The sequence below is a fragment of the Fusarium musae genome, chromosome 7 (genome assembly GCF_019915245.1).
Source record: "Fusarium musae strain F31 chromosome 7, whole genome shotgun sequence".
Classification (NCBI taxonomy): domain Eukaryota; kingdom Fungi; phylum Ascomycota; class Sordariomycetes; order Hypocreales; family Nectriaceae; genus Fusarium; species Fusarium musae.
The window spans coordinates 429,293-453,627 of NC_058393.1; the positions used below are offsets into that span (position 1 = coordinate 429,293).

General features: G+C 50.1%; 12 protein-coding genes across 12 annotated transcripts; 9 read left to right on the forward strand and 3 right to left on the reverse strand.

The window, feature by feature from the left end:
* Positions 1-83: 83 nt before the first annotated feature.
* Positions 84-3,478, forward strand: J7337_009304 (uncharacterized protein; the record flags this gene model as incomplete). The annotated part of the gene is made up of 4 exons (XM_044826903.1): positions 84-329; positions 421-1,303; positions 1,355-2,796; positions 2,843-3,478. 4 exons carry the CDS (start codon positions 84-86, stop codon positions 3,476-3,478), a joined length of 3,207 nt encoding a protein of 1,068 aa, XP_044677497.1.
* A 700-nt stretch (positions 3,479-4,178) lies between these two features.
* Positions 4,179-4,551, forward strand: J7337_009305 (uncharacterized protein; the record flags this gene model as incomplete). The annotated part of the gene is made up of 2 exons (XM_044826904.1): positions 4,179-4,313; positions 4,411-4,551. The coding sequence occupies 2 exons, from the start codon at positions 4,179-4,181 to the stop codon at positions 4,549-4,551; spliced, it is 276 nt and encodes a 91-aa protein (XP_044677498.1).
* An 880-nt stretch (positions 4,552-5,431) lies between these two features.
* On the forward strand, positions 5,432-6,252 carry J7337_009306 (uncharacterized protein; the record flags this gene model as incomplete). Its single annotated transcript, XM_044826905.1, has 2 exons — positions 5,432-5,498; positions 5,543-6,252. 2 exons carry the CDS (start codon positions 5,432-5,434, stop codon positions 6,250-6,252), a joined length of 777 nt encoding a protein of 258 aa, XP_044677499.1.
* A 238-nt stretch (positions 6,253-6,490) lies between these two features.
* On the reverse strand, positions 6,491-6,892 carry LCL2 (Long chronological lifespan protein 2; the record flags this gene model as incomplete). The annotated part of the gene is made up of 2 exons (XM_044826906.1): positions 6,491-6,684; positions 6,727-6,892. The coding sequence occupies 2 exons, from the start codon at positions 6,890-6,892 to the stop codon at positions 6,491-6,493; spliced, it is 360 nt and encodes a 119-aa protein (XP_044677500.1).
* A 168-nt stretch (positions 6,893-7,060) lies between these two features.
* Positions 7,061-7,911, forward strand: J7337_009308 (uncharacterized protein; the record flags this gene model as incomplete). Its single annotated transcript, XM_044826907.1, has 2 exons — positions 7,061-7,268; positions 7,313-7,911. The coding sequence occupies 2 exons, from the start codon at positions 7,061-7,063 to the stop codon at positions 7,909-7,911; spliced, it is 807 nt and encodes a 268-aa protein (XP_044677501.1).
* Positions 7,912-8,352: 441 nt separating this feature from the next.
* On the forward strand, positions 8,353-10,450 carry J7337_009309 (uncharacterized protein; the record flags this gene model as incomplete). The annotated part of the gene is made up of 4 exons (XM_044826908.1): positions 8,353-8,551; positions 8,675-8,992; positions 9,037-10,104; positions 10,146-10,450. 4 exons carry the CDS (start codon positions 8,353-8,355, stop codon positions 10,448-10,450), a joined length of 1,890 nt encoding a protein of 629 aa, XP_044677502.1.
* A 403-nt stretch (positions 10,451-10,853) lies between these two features.
* On the forward strand, positions 10,854-14,938 carry J7337_009310 (uncharacterized protein; the record flags this gene model as incomplete). The annotated part of the gene is made up of 6 exons (XM_044826909.1): positions 10,854-11,562; positions 11,604-12,859; positions 12,908-12,992; positions 13,091-13,639; positions 13,681-13,922; positions 13,979-14,938. The coding sequence occupies 6 exons, from the start codon at positions 10,854-10,856 to the stop codon at positions 14,936-14,938; spliced, it is 3,801 nt and encodes a 1,266-aa protein (XP_044677503.1).
* A 610-nt stretch (positions 14,939-15,548) lies between these two features.
* J7337_009311 (uncharacterized protein) lies at positions 15,549-16,538 on the forward strand (the record flags this gene model as incomplete). Its single annotated transcript, XM_044826910.1, has 1 exon — positions 15,549-16,538. The coding sequence occupies one exon, from the start codon at positions 15,549-15,551 to the stop codon at positions 16,536-16,538; it is 990 nt and encodes a 329-aa protein (XP_044677504.1).
* Positions 16,539-17,200: 662 nt separating this feature from the next.
* On the reverse strand, positions 17,201-19,258 carry J7337_009312 (uncharacterized protein; the record flags this gene model as incomplete). Its single annotated transcript, XM_044826911.1, has 7 exons — positions 17,201-17,521; positions 17,579-17,726; positions 17,777-17,892; positions 17,953-18,055; positions 18,127-18,575; positions 18,631-19,135; positions 19,200-19,258. 7 exons carry the CDS (start codon positions 19,256-19,258, stop codon positions 17,201-17,203), a joined length of 1,701 nt encoding a protein of 566 aa, XP_044677505.1.
* A 1,114-nt stretch (positions 19,259-20,372) lies between these two features.
* J7337_009313 (uncharacterized protein) lies at positions 20,373-21,828 on the forward strand (the record flags this gene model as incomplete). The annotated part of the gene is made up of 2 exons (XM_044826912.1): positions 20,373-20,537; positions 20,620-21,828. The coding sequence occupies 2 exons, from the start codon at positions 20,373-20,375 to the stop codon at positions 21,826-21,828; spliced, it is 1,374 nt and encodes a 457-aa protein (XP_044677506.1).
* A 372-nt stretch (positions 21,829-22,200) lies between these two features.
* On the forward strand, positions 22,201-23,047 carry J7337_009314 (uncharacterized protein; the record flags this gene model as incomplete). Its single annotated transcript, XM_044826913.1, has 3 exons — positions 22,201-22,582; positions 22,629-22,858; positions 22,904-23,047. 3 exons carry the CDS (start codon positions 22,201-22,203, stop codon positions 23,045-23,047), a joined length of 756 nt encoding a protein of 251 aa, XP_044677507.1.
* Positions 23,048-23,198: 151 nt separating this feature from the next.
* Positions 23,199-24,260, reverse strand: J7337_009315 (uncharacterized protein; the record flags this gene model as incomplete). Its single annotated transcript, XM_044826914.1, has 1 exon — positions 23,199-24,260. The coding sequence occupies one exon, from the start codon at positions 24,258-24,260 to the stop codon at positions 23,199-23,201; it is 1,062 nt and encodes a 353-aa protein (XP_044677508.1).
* Positions 24,261-24,335: the final 75 nt, after the last annotated feature.

A 24,335-nucleotide genomic window follows, 5' to 3' on the forward strand; every position in this document is an offset into this window, starting at 1 on the left:
CCCTGTGAAGGTTCAGCTTAAAAGGGCCTCTCCCTCTCTTCTTTCTGAACTCTTCAACTCATCCTTCTTCATCAGCTGTCACAATGGGTCAGAACGAAGAAGAGAAGCCTCACATCTCGGGCCAAGCCAACACTCCCATGTCGGCACCTGCTCATGCTCTTACCTTTGAGCAGGTCGCCCAGGAGCTTAATGGTAATCTCGATGATGGTCTCACTGAATCCGAGGCCAAGCAGCGTCTTGAGACCTATGGTCGAAACGAATTCGGTGAACAAGAAGGTGTTCAACCTCTCAAGATCTTTATCGGGCAGATTGCCAATGCCTTGACTCTAGTAAGTTACCTCCCAGAGGCTTCCTCCGAGTATACTTGAAGGAAGCTCTAGAGAAAACGGTAGAGTCGCTCATTTGCCCTTTGGGGGACAGGTTCTCATCCTTGCCATGGCTGCCTCTTTTGGTATCAAGTCTTGGATTGAAGGTGGTGTAGTAGCCGCAGTCATTATCCTCAACATTGTCGTTGGTTTCCTCCAAGAGTTTCAAGCCGCCAAGACTATGGACTCTCTGCGTTCTCTCAGCTCTCCTACCGCCCACGCTGTCCGCAACGGTAACAACCAAGTTGTCGTGACTGCTGAGATTGTCCCTGGTGACATGGTAGAACTCAAGACCGGAGACACAATTCCTGCAGATATCCGTCTTGTCGAGGCTGTCAACTTTGAAACCAACGAAGCACTTCTCACTGGAGAGTCTCTGCCTGTCCGCAAAGAGATCAACAAGACCTTTCCAGATGATACTGGCCCTGGCGATCGACTCAACGTTGCCTACAGCTCGTCTACTGTGACAAAGGGACGTGCTCGCGGCATTGTTTTCGCTACCGGTACATACACTGAGATTGGTCAAATTGCCGTTGCTCTTCGTGGCAAGTCTTCCAAGCGCCGACAGCCAAAGAGGGATGCCGAGGGTAACACCAATTTTGGTCGCTGGATGCAGGCTTGGACCTTGACCGGTTCTGATGCAGTCGGGCGTTTCCTTGGTGTCAATGTCGGTACTCCTCTTCAGCGCAAGCTGTCCAAGCTGGCACTCATTCTTCTCGGAACGGCTATTGTGTGTGCTATCATTGTTCTGGCAGCCAATGATTTCAAGTCGCAGAGAGAGGTCATCATTTATGCTGTGGCAACTGGTCTCTCTATGATCCCAGCTTCTCTGATCGTTGTTCTCACCATTACTATGGCTGCTGGTACCAAGCGTATGGTCCAGAGACATGTAATTGTCCGTAACCTCAAGAGTTTGGAAGCTCTGGGTGCTGTAACCAGTAAGTACCACCCAGTGTTATACCCAGTGTTATACATAGCTAACCTTTTAGACATTTGCTCTGACAAGACCGGAACCCTTACCCAGGGTACCATGATCGTCAAGAAGGCTTGGATCCCTGGACGCGGCACATACTCTGTTGGCGCTTCCAATGAGCCATTCAACCCTACCCTCGGAGACATCACCCTCACTGAGGATCAGCCCAAGAACATTGACTTCCAGAATGAAAAGTCTCAAGGTACATCAATTGACCCCGCTTCCCAGCCTGCCCAGGACCCCAGTCTCGTCGAGTATCTCAACGTTGCTTCACTTGCCAACCTTGCGACTGTCCACGAGATTGAAGGCGAGTGGCATGCTCGGGGAGATCCAACCGAGATTGCTATGCAAGTCTTTGCTTCCCGATTCAACTGGAACCGCATGCGATTGTCGTCTGGCGATAACCCCCGCTGGCATGAAGTTGCCGAATTCCCTTTCGATTCAGATGTCAAGAAGATGTCGGTCATTTTCCACGACAGCGAATCTCAGAAGCAATGGGTCTTTACCAAGGGTGCTGTTGAACGTGTCTTGACTTCTTGCCCTGTTTATGCTGCTGGCAACGAGATCCTCGAGTTCACCGACGCAATCAAGGAAGATGTTTTGAGAAACATGGAGTCTCTGGCTCGTCTTGGTCTCCGTGTTCTTGCCCTCGCCAGCCGAACTGATATCCCCCATGTTGAAGACAACGAGGCTGAACTTGACCGTGGACTGTTCGAAAAGGACCTTGTCTTCCGTGGCCTCATCGGCTTGTACGATCCTCCTCGCCCTGAATCTGCCCCATCCGTCCGACAATGCCACGAAGCCGGTGTCAGCGTTCACATGCTTACTGGTGACCACCCTGAAACAGCTCGTGCTATCGCTCTTGAAGTCGGTATTCTCCCTGCCAAGATGTCTGAGATCCCCAAGGATGTTTCCAAGGTCATGGTCATGGCTGCTTCAGAGTTTGACAAGCTGTCCGATGATGAGATTGACCAGCTTCCTCTTCTGCCTCTTGTCGTCGCTCGTTGTGCCCCTCAGACCAAGGTCCGTATGATTGAAGCTCTTCACCGTCGCAAGGCTTTCGTCGCCATGACCGGTGATGGTGTCAATGACTCGCCTAGTTTGAAGCGATCAGACGTGGGTATCGCTATGGGACAGGCTGGATCTGATGTTGCCAAGGAAGCGTCTGACATTGTCTTGACTGACGACAACTTTGCTTCTATTCTGAATGCTGTTGAAGAAGGCCGAAGAATGTTTGACAACATTCAGAAGTTTATTCTGCACGTTTTGGCTGAGAATATCGCCCAAGCCTGTACACTCCTGATCGGTCTTGTTTTCAAGGACAAGAACAATCTGTCGGTTTTCCCTCTGGCACCAGTTGAGATTCTTTGGATCATTATGATCACATCTGGTATGCCTGATATGGGTCTTGGCTTTGAAATTGCCGCCCCAGATATCATGCAGCGTCCTCCCCAGAACGTATGTGTTCCCCTTGTCTCCATGAACTCCACTAACCTGTCTATAGTTGAAACAAGGTGTCTTTACCCCCGAACTCATGATCGACATGGTGGTCTACGGTCTCTGGATGTCAGCTCTTTGCCTCGCCTCGTTCGTCCTCGTCCTGTATGGCTTCGGCAATGGTGCTGCCGACATTGGAGAGGACTGCAACAACACATACAGTGAAGACTGCAGGGTCATTTTCCGTGCTCGTTCAACAACCTTTGCATGCCTGACCTGGTTTGCATTGTTCCTTGCCTGGGAGATGATCAACATGAGAAGGTCTTTCTTCCGAATGCAGCCCAAGAGCAAGAAGTATTTCACCCAGTGGATGCACGACGTTTGGAGGAACCCGTTCCTGTTCTGGGCTATCATCGCCGGTTTTGTTACCATGTTCCCTATCATCTATATTCCGGGACTCAACACTGTCGTCTTTAAGCATGCCCCCATCTCTTGGGAATGGGGCATTGTTTTTATTGAGGCTGTGCTCTTCTTCCTTGGCATTGAGTCTTGGAAATGGGCTAAGCGTATTTATTTCCGTCGTCAGGCTCGTAAGTCTACAGGCGGTGTCTCTGATCTGGAGACTCGTGTCTTTGGCAAGTATTATAGCATGGGTGGAAGCCGTGATGAGGAGAGCGGCCACAATGAGAAGAGTTCCGATTAGCTGGATGGATAGGTATTAACCTGAAGTCTAGATATGTCGGTAAGTATGTCGTCAATTAGGAGTCTGAAGCGTATAATCGTTAGTTAGTTAAATTGATACCTAGTTAGCGAACTCATTATGATCAGTGATGTTATGAATGAGTCTTGATACAAGACGGTAGTGACGAGTGGAAACTGATGGCCCAATCTGTTGTGCCTGGCTGGCGCCTGGCTGGGTACCTACGAAGGTTTTTGTGAGAGCCCGTAGAGGACCACGGTCGATGAAAGAGGCTTTAGCCAGTCGAGGAGACATGCTCATACGAGAACTTATACTTCTTAAGGATATTGCCAGTGCTACCAGCTGTCAATGCTCAGAAGCCTTCACTCTGATTCATGGTGCCTGCTTCAAGCTGCTTCTTCGCCTTTAGCTGAAGCATGCTCTCTCTCTTTTTCAACGTTCTTTTACTTCACTGTACCGGATTCACCCCTTGCATCTTTATTCAGTGTATGGTGTCCTAATTCTTTATTTGTATCAAGCCATTTCACTATATCCGACATCGAGTGTATCAGGTCAGTTCACCAACAGCACGGATAATAGCGAAACTGACATTTAAAATACAGTATCCGATCATCCATTATAGTGCAATCAATCGAGATGAACCCCCAGCAGACAGGCCTCAAGAACTCCGGGTGGAATTGGGGCGGCAAAACTGTCTCCCGGGATGAGTTCTTTCGTCGACTCGGCCCGGAAGGATGCAGAGATCGGGTTGAAAAGGGACAAGCCTTCGTTAATGATTTTGGAACTCATGCTGCCAGAAGCCCTGCTGGAACAGGCCACGAAAACATTCAGCAGAGAGGTAAGGAATCATGGCAGAAGCAGCTTGACTATTCAACTTCTAACAGAAATTAGGCAATACCAAGGCTGAGAGAACCTCCAACACCAAATCTTGACAGGACATGGACAATATTCGAAAAATCGGGCGTCTGATGGAGCGAGTTGAGGTGTTGGAGGCCGAGAATCGGGCTCTGAAGAAAAAGAACACCGAGTTCAAAGACAAGCAAGCAAAGATGGTGAAGCTGCTTACGGATGAATGAGTACAACACAACTCACCTGTTTTGTTGGCGTGCTTTTGGGCTGCATTATTTGGACTGTTGGCAAATGCATATGCCGCTGATGATATGCTGGCGTGAGCGGTTTACAAGATCTAGGCCAAGCAAGATCAATATCGTTTCATCTCATCGTAGAGATGGCCAATCAACCAAGTTTGAGTGGTTTTTCGAATGACGAACGACGTTGCATCGCATCCAACCATTCCCCTCTAAGCATTCGGCTGTGTGACGACCCCTTCATTGTGAAAATGACGTATTCCGAGGCCGGCAATTTGACGATGCAATCAATAAGATCAGATGAGATATTTTAATAAGAAGTGCAGTATACAATATAAGCTAACAAGAATACAATCACAATAATCAACATGTAAATCGCGAGAACCCGTTCGTGCATTCACGTGCGTTATCTCACGATATTCCAGATGTTTCTTGCATCAAAGAGGGTGTACTAGAAAATCGGACGACAAGGGTATTCCCAGTCACAACCTTATGTACGACCAAAAACCCCCGACTGAAAAGAGTTAGAATCACGGGATTAACAGAGAAATCCTTATTATCCTTCATAAATCGCCATCGTCCGTTTAGCATCACCCGCCGTTAAATCAAGGCTTGGGTACGTACCCAGCCCCTCCAAATCCTGGGGTCTCAGGCCACTGCGTCATTGGATTGGATCTTATAGGACCCTCCCCGCCTCTTTTTTACTGATGATCTGCTCACGAGCACAGCGTTTCGTCTTTCAACCTGATCTCGCGACTACATCACAGGCAAACAACCACGTTCAGACCGCACTTTATCTCAGATACAAACGCCTTGAGCTTGAGCTCTGGCTTTAACCCTTTCAACTCAAGCTTCCGACTATACCAAGATGGCTTCTGCTGTTGATTCTCCCCCGGCGCACTCGCCTCCTGCCCATCCTCCTCAACGACCTCGAGGTGAGTTTGTCTGAGACTATTTGTGACCTCTTTAACATCTATAGGCATCCTCAAGAACTCGTATCAGAAATCTCCTCCCACTTCGCCGAACCACGATCAACCTGCCAGCGATAAGGAGCTCACCATCGCCAACACTCAGATCAACGCTGGTCACCGTCGTTCTTCCTCTGGAGCTCGCCCTCCTGGATCCCGCCGACAATCAGGCGCCAACAGCTCCATCGGAGACGTTCTCGAACCCTCCCAACGACTTAAGTGGGACGAGGCAAACCTCTACCTCACGGAGCAGGAGCGCTCCTCTACCATGAAGATCACAGAACCCAAGACTCCCTATGCCAAACACTACGACCCCGCCGAAGACCCGTCGGACGAAGACGAGGATCCTCTGGCGGACGCTGGTGCTCGTCTTAAGAATTCACGTCCAAGCCGTGAGGATGACATTCCGGGCCTTTCGCTGGGCGAACCGGAAGAGGAGATCCCGGAGGCGGGCGCGCCGTCGCCCCGCAGCGAAAAGAGCGTCCACGTCGACGACGAGAGCAGCATCGGGCACAACGCGGAGGAGGAGCTGGCGGGCATGTCTCCCGAGGAGCGTGAGAAGCACAGAAAGTTTGAACAGCTCCGAAAGAGACACTACGAAATGAAGAATGTGGCCCAGCTCCTGGGCCACCCCGAGACGCTCCCAGATGAGGATGAGGATGACGAGGGCGAGGTGCCGCCTGTGCCACAGGTACCGCGCGTGCCCAACGGTACTGCGTAGGGTGCTGGGGAGGCATGATGAGAGCTGTGAACTGGGTAGGGCATTAGGATGGAGTTTTGAGGATATCATTATTGGGCGTTGGCAGAGGAGGAGTGTGAGGTTATCTGATTACTCGCTCGCTTTCAGGATTCTGATGGAGACGCAGGGCACATAGTCTTATGGGTAGAGGTCATGTTTCATTTCCTAATATTTACGGTTATCACTCGTATTGTCGTTGGTGGTCATGCTTGTCGTTTGTTCACAGTAATCCCTTTCTTGCCAATTCAATCTTTCGAGCTGTTTCACCGGGCTGGAATCCACCCCGGGAAACACAGAGACGTTGTCCCTCTGCTAATTCGAACTTTTCCTGTTGAGCATCCCAGGCGCAGGGACAGTGGTGAGGAAAGTGGACGCATGCGAGAGTATCGGGGCAGAGGTATTTGTCGCAGACAGCTGTATATGTTAGCAGAGTCAAAAAGTGGTAGATGCACTTACAATTCTCGTAATTCTGCTTGTAGTGGTTGGCATCGCTTGGGTTGTTTTGCTGTTGCGCTTGGTGGTGTTCGTGGCCTCCTTGCTGGTTGAACATTTGATCAAAGAAGCCGCCGAATTGGGCATTGACCAACGTCAATAGAGACAAAACAGCAAAAAGGTATCGCATTTTGTTGATGATTTACAGAGCAATGTTGATGCTGGAGCTGGTACAGCTGGAGTTTAGGGAAGCTGTCCACAAGCTTATCGATAAGCGATGACTAAGCGCAAAAACTCCATCAATTAAGAATCAAGCGTTACTAACCTCGCTCAGCCCATATCGTCACGAATCGCCGGCATGAGGTTCCTCACGATGCAGCGGCCAATATTTGCTGCTGTGGCTACTCTAGCCAGGCCGGCTTTCACACCCGTCGCTCCTCTGGGTGTCCAATTGGCCAATTCCCTCGTCCAAGGTCATCGATTTGCCTCGGTCAAGTCACAGGGTGCATACAAGAAGAAGCCCAAGAGGGGTATTCCAAAGAAGCTCGGTGCAAAGCGTACAGGAGGTATGTTGACCTCGAAAAAATGGACTGGACTGGCTGACCTTTAGATCAATTCGTCATTCCCGGAAACATCCTCTACAAGCAGCGCGGTACGCATTGGTGGCCTGGAGAGAACTGCATCATGGGTCGAGACCACACCATTCACGCAATGGCAACCGGATACGTCAAATACTACCGCGATCCCTCGCTACATCCCGACCGCAAATACATCGGCGTAGTCTTTGACAAGAACGACACACTGCCATATCCCGTCCACGCCCAACGCAAGCGAAAACTAAACATGACCGCCTTCCCCATCAAAGAAGTCGCCGCGCAGCCCGAGATCTCGCCGTCCGGAATCCCCTTCCAGGTCAACCGTGTCGAAGCGGGCGAGCCAGACAGATTGCTCAAGCTGCGAAAGGACTACAGTTACCGTGAAGACAACTGGGCCATTGGAAAGCTGGCCAAGACGACGGGCCTCAAGACCAAGAGGTTCAGGACGCGAAAGCAGTGGTTCAGACATAGACGATGGAGGCGGGAGAGGGAACTCGAAGGACAGAGAAAGGCGGCGCAGAAGAGGGCTGAGAGCGGTGGGGAGATTAAGGCTGTCAAGGTGCTTAGCCAGAAGCAAGCCAAGAAGGCAAAGAAGGCATCAAAGAAGAAATAGTGGTCGGATGCGATGGAAAGGCTGCTGTAGAATAGGTGACAATTGTATGTATAGCTGTACATTATGAGACATGTCGAAATCATGAACTGCAGTTAAAGTGCATTGAAGTAGATCCGTTTGTAAATGTTTAATGGTATTACTTATACAACGTCAATTGTGATATTGGCTGACTGAGATCACTGTTGGGGCGTCTTGGAGGTATCTCTCACCTTATTTCTGCAGCGAGGTACATTCTGCCCCTAACCGCGCTATAACCTCATTCGCGTCGGCGCGTCTCCAAGTCACTTTCATCATCCGCTCACTCACTTCATCATTCATCTCATCTGTGTGCAACCCGGCTTGGGCTCTTATTCGTTCCTTCATTTCAATTCTCATTCCGTCTCACTCCGTTTCTCACTCTCCTGGGACTCTTTGCAACCTACAGCCAATGCACATCCTACAATGTCCGGCAATGAAGACCCTTCAATGAAACAGAACCCAGGATTTATGCCGTGTAATTCAGCCAAGGTCAACACCCCGGAACCCTCACGTATCGTCAGCGACATCATCGGAAGCGCAGCAGTCAAAGCTTCAGCGGCTAGTATCCTATCCAGCAACCCTCGGATCCAAGCAGCTCAGTCTGAATGGGAGCGTAGACAGGGTACGTCTCTTTCAAGGCGCTGTTCATTTCTGACATGACCAGCACAATACTTCTCACAGACACCTGCATCGTCTCAAGCTATACCTCGAAAGAGAAGCTCAACACCAACCTTTTCACATCCAGACTTTTCATCCGTCATCCCCAAAAGAACTCCCGCTGATTACGCCCGTGTTCGCGAAGCTCGTCGCTTTACGGAAGCCGAGGTCGCGAGACAGTTGGCAGATATCAACAGTGCAGCCATCAAGAAGAGCGCCATGCATCATTCATCTCAATCTGCGGTAGTCTCTCTCACCGGGGCCGAGTTGCTCAAAAAGTACACTGGCCAAGGGACACCATCACCAACACCTGGACCAGCAAGATCGCCTGACTCTCTGGTGCCTGACAATCGATTGGAGGCAATCATCCTGGCTGAACCTCGTCGAGCCTACTCTGTGTATCCTCGTAGGTCGTCCCATCACTGCATTGGGCTGCTCTAACATACTTAGTCCCTGAGGGTGGTGCTACTTCTGCCCGGGGGGCACTTATTCCGGCAAACTATAAACTTCACGACGACCCTGAGCTTCCATACATATGCCCTGTACGAGATTGTCGCCGTGTGTTTGGCAAACTTAATGGTCTTGGTGGACATTTTGGCGCTGGCCATTGCTCAACGACATTCAATGACAACGGAGATGGCACGTTGACCAAGGTCGGTAGCTATCAGAAGGATGGCCCTGGGGGCACACCCGGAATTGTTGTCTCCAGAAACCCACTTCCTCCTGACGCACCACCTCCAGTCGACCCGGGGTTGTCGACATTCGCCTCGTTCCAGCAAAACCGAGTATCTCGAGCTGCCGAACAGGAGAGAAAGACAACACGCTCACGGGATTCTCCCTACCGGTCTCAAGCAATGCAAGAATCGGAGGTTAAGCAATATCTCCACCGACACCTCAGTCCAGCTCAAAAGTCTCACCAACGAGAGGACATCAATTACATGCTGACATTGCCTCGCAGACGTGAGCTGCCTGAGGATTGGAAGCACACCCACCGGGGGAGCAATCTGGATATCACTCACTATTCCTGTGCAGTGGCATATCTCGTAGGCACAGGTGTGGTTGGCACCGAGCAGTGCACAGTCAATACCACTCGACAATCTGCACGACTATCGCAACCTTGCATCCGTCTCCCAAGTGGCTTGTCTGCGACAGCGAAGCGAGCCTTTTCTTCTCTAGAGTCTTGCGTTGGTTGTAGATACTGGAGTCATCTGCAGGGATGCTCAAATGGCTGCGACTGGTGTCCTGAGCCAAAAGTTGGGCGAGGGGCTTCTGACTCATCTCGATCTTCTTCTGATCCTGTCGAATCATATAGCCCCCCGGATCTCGACGATTATGAAGGTGTCGACGCCATGACCGAGGTCCAGCCAAAGCGAAAGAAAAGACGCTCCTCTGGGAATGACGTTGCCATGAGAGACCAAGCAGTCGCCATCATTGACAGACCTGAGACGGGAGTTGAGTTGGAAATGGAGGATTGGGAGGTTGCTCCGGGAAGGATAAAGGATGAACCTTCCTCAGACAGTGAGTTTTCCGTTGTCTGTAAGGCCCAGCTAATATATCAGACGTCGCCTATTCCAACTCGTACCTCACCAGTGGTCAACCCGTCACCGTTTCAGAGGACGTCAGCTTCAACGTCATGGTTTTGAAGCCCGGTAGCGCTAATCATTGGGCTGTTGAAGACGACAAACTGCGAACATGCTCCGTTGCCTCAGGAAAGATCCGGGTCACCATGAACGAAAAGACATTCAATCTTGGCCCCAATGGCATGTTTGTTGTTAGACCCGGCCAGACGTGCAAGGTCGAGAATAGACTATACATAGATTCTGTGGTGCACTGCACTACTATTGGGGACTTTTCACTACAGTAAAGGCGTTTGGGTCCGATACACTTTTTGACCGGAGTTGAGGGCGCATTTCGGCATGGCATATTGGCACGCTATTTCGATGGTGTTTTAAAAGCATTGGTGGGCACTGGGATGGGTTGAAACGGGTTAGCAGGCAGTCATCGGAACGGTTCAGGTGGTGCAGTCATTTGACTAACCTTGTCTCAGACACCCCACGTTATGGGATCTACGGAGTCAGCCTACAGAGATAATATTAGCACATCAGCAATTGATATGGGAATCGGACATTATTTTGAAATGGACTTTTGTCACGAGTGAGCTAAGTCAGGCTGATGTTTTGTGCGGATGACTCGGAGTGACTGTTGAGGAGGATATGTATACCGTTGATACTTCACAAAGAGATCAGTTCATGACTTTCAACGTTCTCATGTCTCAAGCCTCTCGACCAAAACTCCCAAGGCAAAGACGCCGGGAAATTTATAGGATTCACAGTGTTCATATGGATACAGTGGGCTCACCCGAGCCGGAGCTCAGCAATGACAAGGGCTCGGTTCATGTAAACCCAGGAAGGCCCCCGGGTCAACTTCCGCCACTGAATGATCACACGACAAATAGAGAACCTGAAGAAAAGATTAGCAAAGATTCGACGGAAACAGAGGTGTCAAAGGCCAGATTTATTATTGATCCGGAAGGAGAATTCACTCATGATCAGACAACTGTCGACATTGTGACTGTTCCATGCCCTGGAGCGGATCCCCTTCGAACATGGAGTCGCGATGGCCTTATGAGTCGATACTACGGAGCATTGTCTATGCGCGACGCCGAAGGTGCAGCATCTGATGCTGACCGGCCAGCTCCATCATGGGTTCGCCAAGGACTTCGTCGTGAAGCGGATCGAGCTCGGATTCTGTTGTATGAGCATCCATCGACGACTGAGGATACGAGACTGAGTACCCTGGCTGATTCATTGCTGGAGGAGCTGGAAAGTTTGAGAAAACGAGAAAAGCAGAAAAGACCGGTTGTGTTTGTGGGACATAGCATTGGCGGTATCATTGTCAAGATGGTGTTGACAAAGGCAAGCAGGGATCCGTCTTTTGAGGATATATACAGACAATGTTATGGGGCTGCATTCTTTGGTATGTATCCCATCTCTGGTTGGACCATGCTAACAGAATAGGCACTCCTCATCAAGGATCGAGTTACTTTGCCATGCCGAGTCTAGCAACTGGTATTCAGAACCTGCTTCAACTGTCAGCTCCTATGCCGACATCAATAACTGACGATCTTCGTGTGGGAAACACTCTGCTCCTCCAACTCGACGACGACTTCAAATCTATAGCACACGACTTCCGCATCTGGACGCTGTATGAGACCATCGACTCTCGCCTTTCAGGCAGCTCGGGAGATGTCTACTTCACTGCACCACTAACCTCAATCAAGTCTGCTATTCTCGGCATGCGACAAGAGACCATTCTCCCACTTCAGAGTGATCATGCGAATATTGCCTCTTTCGGGCGACACAATGTGCACACGATGCGTCTGTTTCTGAAGCAGCTGTCGGCTCTCATCGGTCGTGCAGACGAGTACTCTCGTGAGGACGGAAATTGGTCTCTGAATCTTGAGCAAAAGGTCAATGTCGAGGTTCACGGATTCTTTGAAGATCCTCCAGGTCCATTGGATGTGGCGACGATTCGAGCTTGGTCTACACGGCTGCCGCTTCGAGATTTCTTGAGAAAGGGACCAGAGGAGTGCTTGGCTGAGAGGTTGAACGAAGTCGAGACAGTTGATGAAGGCAGATTCTTGAGGAATCGAGGGAAAACAGCCATGCTGCCGACTGAGAAAGTTGCTGATGAAACACACGACAATCCCCTTGGAATCTCGCAAGGATCTGTCGAGTCTCCTCCTGCATCCCCTATCATACGACCTGTTGATGCAGAAAAGACAAGATCAGAGTCAGCACCTCAAACGGGAGCAAGATCCCCTGCCACACCTTTATCACCAGCGGCTATTTCACCACCCACACACTACTCAACACCAATGCGACGTCCTTCGCCACTTATTCGCGCCAATTTTGAGCAGGATTTGGCTGTCGACCGTCTGTCACCTCCCCCCCGAGGAAGAATGGGGCGATCTCTGAGTAGGTCTGTCAGCATGGGAACCCAAGCCTCACAATACGAGTACAAAGACTTTCCTCCATTCTCGCAGCGAAGTCGAAGTACAATCGAGGGCTTCAGTGACGATGATGATATCGATGCGTCTCCGAGGCTGCCAGAAGCGATCGTTGCTATCCGAAAGGCTGCGAATGATGGTGAGAGGAGAGCCAGTGAGACAGTAATCGTGGATGAAGTACCTGTTGCGTTTTCGAAACCTCAGATCGAGACTCGCAAGTTTATGTGGGTTCATTTGCCATACAACAATCCTAGCTGGGTGACGGTAAGCAGTCTGAAGAGAGTTGGTTCATACGATTACTGACCTCTGTAGAAAATATTCGAGACTCTGCAGACAGCAAACAATCGCAACTACGCCCCCCTGTTTAACAGTGACTTCTGGGCGACAAGGCATTCTCGTGGGCGCCACTCTCAACACTATGCGTATTTTGCGAAACCAGGCTGTTACTTTTCTGCTCCTCGGCACAGTAAGTTGGGTCCTACCTTGAAATCCAAGCTAACCGTGTAGTGTCACCTCGAGGCCGATCTTCGAAACAGTCATCGATATCACCCAAACCAGAGGGTGGAATCTATACTTGTCTCTTCCTCCCATATCTTCATTTCGACTCGTACAAACGACTCATTCGCCGACGAGAACTCATCCTTCAGCGTCTCGGCCATGGACGTGCCAGACCTGTTCCCGAAAGTGTGGCAAAGTCTGATTCCCTTGAATCACAGGTGATTTGGGAGTTTTTGGGCCACGATCCGCCGCTCAACTGTCGTCGAACACTAGATCAATACGGATATCCATCGTTGAGGGACACTCGGTCGCGAGATGATGATCAGATGCTGTATAAACTGACAAAGGAACGGACATTCGCTCCCGGTTTGGGTCCAGGACTTCATGGACAAATGTCAAACAGTAGCTCTGGGAGTAGCGGAAGCGGTAGTCGACGATCCAAGACAAGTAGCCAGGATGGGGAAGACGAGGATGGTTGCGAGGACTCTATACTCAACGGTAACGTACTCATGGTAGATCAGCTGTGGCTTTGGGCCATAGACTCTCGTTAGTCATCTATCCCTACATGGAACTCAGCTGACCTTTAGATACCCTACTATCCTTCTTCCCAAAACGAGAGGGTGATGCTATTGAAGGGCCTCTGTATCAGCAGGCAGATCTTCGCGACAGCATCTTTAACGAAGTCAACGTCGATCTCACCCGACAATGCGAAAATGCTCTGGACCTGGCGGCATTAGCAGTCCTCCATGCTGTCACAGTCCTCCTCGACAGATCCTCGCACCCAGACCTGGAAGTGTTTCGAATCTTCGAAGAAGCCATCAGCGTTCTAGTATGTCACCTGCGCGGAATCACGCTGCCATCATTTTTAACCTTGCTAACCTTTAGACCGAAAAACTCACCTCTTCGCTCAAAACATTTCGCGCTGAAGGATTCCGTGACAAAGCGTCAGCCTACGAGCCAGTTGAGAACAAAGCTCGTTCCATCAGAGCACGCCATAAAGCCGAGGGCCGTCGAGCAGAAGAGGATAACAGGGACAACACATCAGCTCTCCTTGAACTTCGAGATATCGAAGATGAACTTTTGATTCTGGTTCATCTGTTTGAACGTCAGTCCAAAGTCGTCAGCTCTATGCTCTCCACTTACACTCGCCCGGAACTGCGTGACCGTACTGCAAATGGGAGACTGTTCCTGAGTGAAGCGATCAAGAAGGTCTCGGAGTATACACACCAAGCGCAAGAGATGATTCAGAGAGTTCGGAGTACAAGAAACGACTACGACAAACTCCTTCAGATGGTCCAGCGACAGGCACAGGTTGACGAGGTACGGCTGAGTAGGCTTCATGCCGACCTTGCGAGTGCACAAAGTCGTAGTGTCATGATCTTTACCACATTTACAGTCATCTTCCTCCCGTTGACCTTCTTTACCGGTCTCTTTGGTATGAACACTCAAGAATGGGGCGGTGAGAATAACCTGTCTCTCAAGACCATCGGGACAATCTCGTTGCCCGCAAGTTTTGCCCTAGTGGTATTTTCTCTCGTGGCAGCTTTTAGCACAAATGCTCGGCTTCTGATCAAATGGCTTGCCCATGTGTACCGACACATGATGTCCTGGGTGTGGCGAACACTGTGTAAGCCTGCTGTTGCAAAAGTGGCCGATATTCTGCCACAAGGAAATGAGCGACAGAGGGAGGAGAGGGATCCAAGGAATGGGAAGAGAGTTTTGAGAGAGGAAATGAGTGACTTTTGGGAAAGACATAGATTAGAGAGGGACAGAGGATACACGGTTCCAGAGAAGAACAAGAGAACGGTAGTGAGTGGTAAGAGTAGTTGGAGGAAGATGAAGTAGTACCACTGTTGTAATACCGAATGCTTAAATTTCCTCGTTTCGGAACTGTGCTACAATTAGCTGCTGAATGCTGGCTCGATAAAAAGGCTTTGATGCTTGTCTACATCCATAGATCCGCTACAGGGATACCCCAGTTTCACTAGAGCTGCACGTCATCCGGGAGCTAATCCCGTCAAGACAGGGGTAAACTTACATACTGGTCAGCGTATCGTTGCCTTATGATTGACGAATAGTTGACGTTGACTCATCCTAGGAGAGAAAAGAAAACCTAGGGCCTTGATCCTAAATAACAAAAAGACCTAGCTAAATTAGCATAAGCTTAGGATAAGCTTAGGATAGCTTTGCTAAGCTCACGTCCTGTATCAAGGACTGGTATTTTCTTGCTCCTCATGGTCATTCAAATAAAAAGCAAGGCGACCTCCCGGGCTTTCCCGCGAATTCTGTTTCAGAATGAGAGATTCGGTGTGGAGGGCGATGAGTTGGCACCCTGCAAAAGGTATATAATGCCTCACTTCTCAGCTGAGCTGGGGGGTTTCTCAATCTCTCCGACTTGTGCCTGTTAAAGATCAGCTTGAAGAATACTTCTTTCATCACTTACATCCGTGTCAACATGGCCGACTCCCCTCGCTATGCAATGGGCACACAGTCCTCTCAACGACGAACCAGCCCCATTCGCAAGGGACAGCCAGAACGTCCCAGCACTCCAACTCGTCGGCCAACGACGCCTACCCTTGGCCGCCGTCCAACAACTCCAGCACCGGGACGCCGGGGCTCCAACACTCCTCTTCGTCGTCAGGGATCGAGTTCAACTCTCAACCGTCCTGTCACGCCCACTGTACCGGAGATACCAGATGGCGACCCCGTGAAAGTTGGTTGGGTCACCACCCCAAAAACTGGTACATCACCAGGAAGCCCAGAGACTCCAGCACGAATCTTACCTGCTATCCTTGAGAGTCCTCTTGTGATGCCATCACCTCGTTCGCGACAAGTCTCTCGTGTTGGTATCACACCTCGCTCTCGACAGGTTTCGACCACCAATGCGGCTCCTCGTTCACGTCAGGTCTCGCAGACTCTACCGGCTCCAGAAGTTGATGCCACTCCCGGTGTCACCAGAGCGCCCGTGCTTGAAGTTTCTCCGACCGTCGTCAATGCTCCTGTTGCCAGAACGACACCGAGTGTAGGTCGTGTACCCAAAGTTCGATCGGCTCCTGCGACCGCACTTGTTCCAAATGTTCAATCTTTGGCGGGCAACATCGTCATTCCTTCAGCTGCAAAAGCTCCTCGAATCGCAAATAGTCCGGTGGTGGCATCTCCTCCCGTCGTCGTGCTGGTTTCTGTGGCTCGGGTTGTGCCTGGAGTTGCTCCTATGCCCTATGCTGCTCCCATCCCACTGTCGGCACCTCTGCCAGTTATCGCACTGGTGCCTATCATCGTTAGGGCTCTGGCTACTGCTTTTGCGCCACGTGTTTCTGATACCCCCAAGGTTGCTCGGTCACCTTTGACTCAAGAAGCTCCCAAGTCGACGCTGGCTTCAAGGTCAGCGAAAGCTCCCAAGGCTTTACCGCCGCCTCCCACTAGACTCCTCCTTGATCAGTCCTAAATTGGACTTTGGCATATCGGAGTTCTGTAGGACACGCCAGCTGAAGGTTTCGGAAAGCTACTGCGTTGACTAGGTAGCTTCTCTCGTGAAACTCACCTAGCTCCATACGTAAGTAGGTACTCCAGGGATGGGATCAAGCACCACTTGCCAAATATGTAGAGCCCAAGCTACGGAAATTTCGCCGTAGGTTCAATACAGTTATTTTTAATAGATTTTGGAAGATGGAAAGAATTCTCTTCGAGGTAGCCACAGTTTGGAAATGTAGTTCGCTGTAGCTTTGACAACTGTGATCCCCGCATCCAGGTCTGTCCTTCCTTTGATGAACTTCCAGCATGCCTTGCCAACCTACCTATGCAATCTGTCATTTCCAAGCCTCAAGGTTCAAACAAGACATCAGCCCGATTGGAGATGGCATCAGTCAAGTTCTGGGGGCATGGATCGATCTGTCAACTGTTGCACTGGTACATCGCATCGCTCTGGCACATCCACACACATACACTCTTCAACCTCGCTCCTGTATTGACAATCTCTGAAACTACCTCGACTGAATGAAATAAATGGTCAGATGAGTCCTGGTATGTATACCAAGATCTGCTTCTAAAACGACCAATATTGTTGACAAAACCTAGACATGGGATCTAGGGATGAAGAAAGATAAGCGCTCAAGCGTCCCAAGGGTGCTTGACCTCCATCGAGCTCTGCTGGACACCGCCATAAAACAGCGAGAAATCCATCGCCGCCCCGTCCCATTTGAACTCGATCTGCAAAGCGGCCTTGAGAACAGGTTTCATGTCGGAGTCTAACTCAACATCAACGGTCCTCCAACGAAGTATACAGACTTCTTGAACGCGGGGCGCTTCATTTTGGATTTGTCTTCTGTAGACGCGAATACTAAAATTGTCTCCGCCAGTGTGACCGTCTGTCGATAGAGCTTCCGCCGGTACAGGTCGTAGATTCGGCTGGGCAGCGTCAAGAGATTCATTCTGCTTGGAGGATTATTAGTAATGTGTTGATAGTTTGAACCTGAAAGGAAAGCTGACTTCAACCACGAGCCAGAAGATTGAGTGCCCGCCGCGTTCCCTGACTCCCCAGCTAGCTCGCACGATTCTGGAGGTTACCAGGACCGGTTGCTGGATCGCTTGGGCTTGGAGAGCGTGGATAACGGCTCCCATGGACACTGCGTTCCAACTGCATGACACGGTCAGTTATCAGATTGTAATTAAGGGTAGGAGAGTTACCCTTGTCCGTTCGGATAGTCGACTGTGTCGGTGTCTGGAGACACTCTGTTTACGGTCTGTGAAATTTGGTGTCGCAGGTAGAGATTCTGGCTGAAGCCTCCAGCCATGATAAGGTACTGGTAGTCGTCATATCAGTGAGCGTCTCTCAGTGCGGGCCTTGCAGGTATTTTACTCACCGACACGTCCTTAGAGAGGTGGGTGGGTATGTTTCGGATCTCGTTCTCAATCAGGGTTGTGATATTTTCGACGATAGGGTTGAATATCGAAGCAATTTCATTGCTGAATTTATCGTTAGCATGATATATATCTGCTGTAGCTCATAAAGCACCACACGAGTCTGGGTCACCTACTGGTTGAATTCGACGTGGACACTTTGCCCGACGGGCATTCTTCTGTGCTGACTACCAACCCAATGAAAAGGCAGCTCAATACGCTTAGTTTGGAAGTTGTTGTTAAAGGACTTCTTGACGTCGTTATCCCAGTGAGTGTAGGCTATTCTGGCAAAGTCCTCATCTTTCAGGGTCTGGAACACCCGGGGAGAGATCACCTGCGCAATCTTTTCCTTCAGAAGTTTCATGAAGCGATCATCCAGAATGCAAGCTCCGGCAAAGATACGTCGTCCTTTAAGGGCCTCTTCCACACGGAGGGGATTAATGGATCGTATTCCATAGACTGCCGTGTCCTTGAAAGGGGATGAGCACCAAGCAATGAAGCTCAGGTAGGGTGACGGAAAACTCACAGTGGTACCGCCGCCACAGTCACAGACTATTACAACCTGTCCAGGTTGAACCTTGGAGAACTAAGGGTGCGTTGAGCATAAACATATGACCAAGAGCCGAGAAATTCGTTCTTACCGGTGTGCCATCTACATGGTAGTATGCAGCAGAAAAGATTGCCAGAGCCGCAGCCTCTGGTTCTGCAAGGAACTTGGGAGCCAGCTCCACGTTGCTGTTGATGATATTTGCTTGGTGCAAGGCATCATAAATTGCTTTACGAGCATAATCGGGCCAGAGGACTGGCACAGTCATGGTGATCTGGATATGAGCGTCGGCGATCATCTTTTGAAGCTCGTTGAGGAAGACTTTCCAGATCTTGCAGAGGTACTTGGCGGTAACATCAGTGGCTGTCAAATTCATCCGTTCCCGGGCACTGTTTGACTTGTTGAACTTCTCTGAAGCTAGTATATCCTTCTCTAGATCGTCGCGATGGAGAATGCTAAGTTTAAACCATTCAATAGGGGTTCCAGAAACCTCGATCTGGGTTGGAGTTTTCGGCTGGTGACTGCCGCCAACTTTCCACCAGAAGGATACCGGTCCGTTCAGGTTTTGAGGCAATACCGCATACGAAATCCCGGAAAATCTACAGAGTCGAGTGAGCAAATTGAGACTTAAGAGTCATGTTATATGACACCCTCGAAACTCACGTGGTTCCCAGGTCCAAACCAACAACGACACGGGTTCTGCTCCCAGATGAAGGGCCCATGTTTACTTGGCTCTTCAGTGAGTGTGAATTGACGTGATAACCGAAGTAAGTGGAGGTCAAGTTTGATGGAAATTTTGAGCGTCGGAGAGACAGGAGATGAAGGAGCTTAAGTTACGCTGGTTTCATGAGTACCCCGAAACAGAAGCCTCGCAGGCAGTGCAGCCCATGTATGAATGAATTATCCTATGTATCACAGCCTAGGCCTTTTGGCCTGACATTCACGGCAGGCCAGCGGGGAAACGATAGACACTGATATGACCAGTCACGCGGTTAAGGGGTCATTGCAAGGCATCAATAGAACGAAATGTCGGTCAATCCCAATAGTTTCCGTTGTGGAACGAAACAGACCGGGAAAGGGAGACTGTACTGGTCAGTGTATTCCAAAAGAGCCACTCATCAGTGCACTCTTAACGGAGACGTGCTTGGATATCCGCCTCACGGGTGGAAGCTACATTAGCTCAGTTACCTATCCCCAGCTACTCATTCAAAACGAGACAATCAAGCCAATGAGAGACAGCATCTGCGATATTGCGAAGGGGAAAGGGCGTCATCCGGGAAGCACGGGCTGTGCGAATAGAGAGTTGTCGTTTCTTTGTCCAAGATGCCACCAATAGAGAAACAAACCCCATCACCCTTTTCTAGTACAATTACAAAGATAAAATGAAAGGCGCAAGATTCATCGACAAGCTTGTTGCTCACCTCTCCAACGCAAATGATGCTAGCCTCCGGTCGCCTCTCGTCCATGCGGCGGATGCCCACAGAGCTGAAACCATCCCAGCAGAGGCGTTGTTTGTCCAGCCAAACACGGCCGCTTGTCATACCTAAACTCACTCCTTTATCAGGCAGTCTGTGGTGGTTGGTCCGTATTTCTGTAGTCATGCGTTGCGGGGATGACACAGGTGATCTGGCTTTGGTAATCTAGGGCGGTAAGAAACAAAAGACTGGACTTTGGTGTAAGCCAGCATGTTTTTTTTTTGGAATCAACTCTAGGCAAGGATGAATACATAACTTGAAAGGCTACTCGCACTTTCGAAGTCGGTAGCTGTCGAAGCAATCCTCCCTTTCCTCAAATTTCTTGCACAACAGTGATTGCGTCTTTCTTTCTTCTCAGACAATGGCTGGCCTTCGAAGATCCAAGCGACTTGAGGCTTGCAATCAACCTGACCAAGTCGCCAAGATTGCAAGAACGTCAAAAGTTCATGAAAAGGCGGTTACAGGGAAGAACAAGAAGACTGGGGAGAGCGCCATGGAAGGGCCTTCGGACCCAGGGGTCGACACAGTGAGTAGCCACTCAACATCCAACCATATTCGTTTCTGAACTGACGTCTTTGAATTCGTCGCTGGATAATGCATCGCCAAAGGATGCGTCGCCGAACCGTGCTTCGGAAAAACAGCCGGACGAAGAACTTCAGAACGAAGCAGTGTCGAAGGAGCCACAGCAAAAGGAAACACACGCCAGTGTTCGATTACCTATAGATAAGATTGAGAGCCCATTCAAGGACAAGAAAGAGGATTTTGCAGACTTCCGACGGGCTATTCAGACTTCCGTCGGTTTGGGTTATCAACAAGGTAACCTTCACATTGTGTGGGACGAACTCCTTAGTAGTATTCGGGCCATCTCACAGTCAGCTGGTTTCCGCGACCGCTCCTGGGATAATCTTGATGAGACCGCTCGGCAGAGGTTCATTGGATATTCGTGTCATGCCCAACAGCTCTTTGAGAACTCTTTTGTACGTGAGTATATGCTCGAGCGTTGGATCTGGGAGATCGTGGATGAGAACTTTTTCTCTGGAAAGAGTCAGGATATTGAGTGGAATTCGCCCTATTGGGAAGCCCAGGCCACTATGGAGCGCATCTTACGGGGTAAGGAAGATGAAGGAATCCATCAATTCGTGGGACTGACCTCGGCCGTAGAGAAGAATTTCGACTACGACGAAGAAACCCGGAGTATCAAGTATCCCAACTGGCGATACACCACAATCGATCTCTATTACTCCCTTAAAGGAGTGTGGCGCTATGGCCTTAGGATTGAGCCGGAATGCGTGGTCAAGATCCTGAAGAAAGCCCTTGGCCAATACTTTCCTGAGAACCCTTGGCCCTACCTGGAAGAAACGCTCTTGGGTCTTGCAAAGACGGTTGCCAAGTTCGAGCTCTGGTTCGACTGCGGTCGCGAGACTCTTCGACTCGTCTTTCATGACCCCGAGACCAAAGACGCATATGGATTTCCATTTTCACCCAGAGTCGAGGGGTTCAACGATAGTAAAGTGATGAAAGCAGTCAACGACTACGATGCCATGTACGAGGGTCAGTCTGTCGAACTAGTTGTGTCGCCTATACTTGTGTTTTATGGGTCTCACTATGGATATGATTACCACGTTCGGTATGCCTCGTTTCCTATGCGAGTGTGTGTTGGATACCTTAGCGGCTGCGAGCAAGACGAGGTGGTTGAGACGGAGGAGGATGGAGAGGGGGCCGGAGAAGAGGAGGCGAAGATCATCAAGGATAAAGAGGGCGTCACAAAGGATGAGGATGGGAAGAACATCGAGGACGAGGACGAGGACGAGGAGTAAGCACAGAGGAGCTCCTGCACTGGAAATCTGATTTAGGAGGTGATATTCGGCCTGATCATATATTCCTCTGGGTCCCTGATTGCATGTAGAACGTGATTTTTTCTAGATCATTGGCTTGTCTTTTTTAACTTCAATCGTATTTTGGATAAGAGACAGGGCGGCGCGTAGCCTAGCGATGATGACTCTAGCAGGAAAAGGTGAGGCTCCAGATCATCCATCTCGGCGTAAAACTTGGTGTTGATAAGAGTGGGGCGACAGCTGCCTCATTTCTCCACGTGACCTGGAGAAAATGTTGGCGGCCAAGCTTCACATTTAGCCCATCTCGGTGAACATCAGATGCAATTCGAGCCCGGTTTGTTCCCATTCATCACCATGGCCCTCCAACCCTACCGCTCCGGCTTATGGCGGAGCAGCCATGCCGCCCGAGCCCTCATTCCCTGCGTGCGCACCTACGCTACCGACTCGACACCCGAATCCTTCAAGACCAAGACCCCGTCTTCCTCTGGTGTCGTGCCACGATGGAGCCAGACGCCTGCTGCTATGAAGGCGCCGCTGCAACTCGACTGGGCAAAGAACCCACAGAACAAGGTCTGGACTGTCAACAACGATCCCAAGAGGTTGGACGAGGTATACGAGCGCCTACTGGGTCCTGGGGGCAGCAAACTCCTACCCGAAGAGCTCAAGTGGTTGGCTGTCACGCACAAGAGCTTTGATCAGGGGCGGAGAGGATTCAACGACCGATTGGCACTTTTAGGTGAGTGGGGCGAGGGAGAATTGTTGGCCTATGCTGACTCTACCAGGACGAATGGCTCTTGTCATGGAGACAACAAAGACAATTGTTGCGCAAGGTCCACTTGGGACGCCGAGTTTCGATGACGGATTTGATCGCCAGCCATTCGTGCATTCAAATTTGCAATCGGTAGACAATCTCTCTGTCAAAGGACCAAAAGACATCGTCGGCAAGGAGAGACTATCTGGTTTGGCAGCCGAAGTGGGATTGATCGATGTTGTGCGGTGGAAGCCCAAACAGGTACATACATCTTCTGTCCGCAGTAACTCGACTAACGTGCTGTAGGTTCAAAAACTCCGAGCTTCTGGTGCCGATGTCGTGCTCAACGGTGCCATCATGGCCATCATTGGTGCCATCACATTACAGCATGGAGCAGTAGTGGCGTCACAGGTTATCAGAGAGAGGATATTGTCAAGACTACAGGATTGAGCATGGTGAGTGGGTTAATCTGTATCATATCTGTACCATAGAAGGTCTGGACCTGTACATGACAGTCTTGCAACTGTAAAGATACGAGTCTATTGATCAGTCATGAAGCATGTCTAGGAATTAGGGCTATAAAAGTAACATCAGGGTATCATCATTGCAACAAAGGCGTCTCCTCATCTGCTGTTTGAGCGTTGTCTCCATTGTCTTGCTCATTGTCGTGATGAATGAGCTTCTCTCGGTATATCCACCCAACGCACGTTCCAGCGCCAGGTCCAACAACAATGGAGGTGATGATTGTTGTCAAAGGAACCCGCCACCCAACCTCCACCAACATCCAGTACAGAACGGTCCAGAAGATGAACTGGGAGTTGACTTCAATAAAGACAATGATTGACCTTGTCATTTCTTTGCGGTCGTCGGGTCGAGTCAAGCTCCAGATGAAAGAAACATGCGCCAGAACTGAGCAGATCAAGGGCAGTATGTAAACAAACAGCAGAGACCACCGATTGGATGCCAGATGGACAAGTGTTGGGTCAACCCTCCTCAACGCAGAGATAGTGTGTCGAATGATCTGGCGAATGATCTCCACGTAGATCGGGAAGAAGAGCCAGATGCCGATCGTCTCGGGAGTTGTATAGAACAGCATCAGAAAAGATGGAAGAAAGTAACCAAACGCCACGCTGATAGGAATAGCCATGAGCTCACTATCAGGAAGATGATGACTTGTAAATATCTGGTGGACGTCACCACCTTCATCTCTCTGTGCACTCAAAACACTTCTCGCACGATGCAGAAACGCAGGAATAATAACAAGCTCCCAAACGACAGCACCACCCACAAGATCAAACACCAGCCACGGACCAGTAGGATACGCGATGAGAACGTTCGGCGCATTGCAGATACGCGCTGATTCAACGGTGCTCACTGTCAAGAGACCGCCGATGAAGGCTAGAACAACGCCCATGACCGCGCGACTGCGCAGTGAGTGAAGCGCGGCGCGGAAGAAGCTGATGAGATAGCATAGAGGTGTTCCTAGAGCTGGAATGCGACTAATGCCTGGGAGACGAGCGTGGGAGTGGCATTGGGACCAGAGAAGAGCAAAGTTGACGTCTGAGTGGAGGAAGAGAGCGACGATGGTTGCTGCTGCTAGGAGGATTGGTGGGATGATTAGGGAGCGATATGAGTAGTGGTGAATAAGTGCTTTCCGAGGCATGTTGGTGGTTTTTGTGAGTCAATGATGATGAGAAGAGAAAGCGATTAAAGTCATATTATGAGTTGGGTGATTATG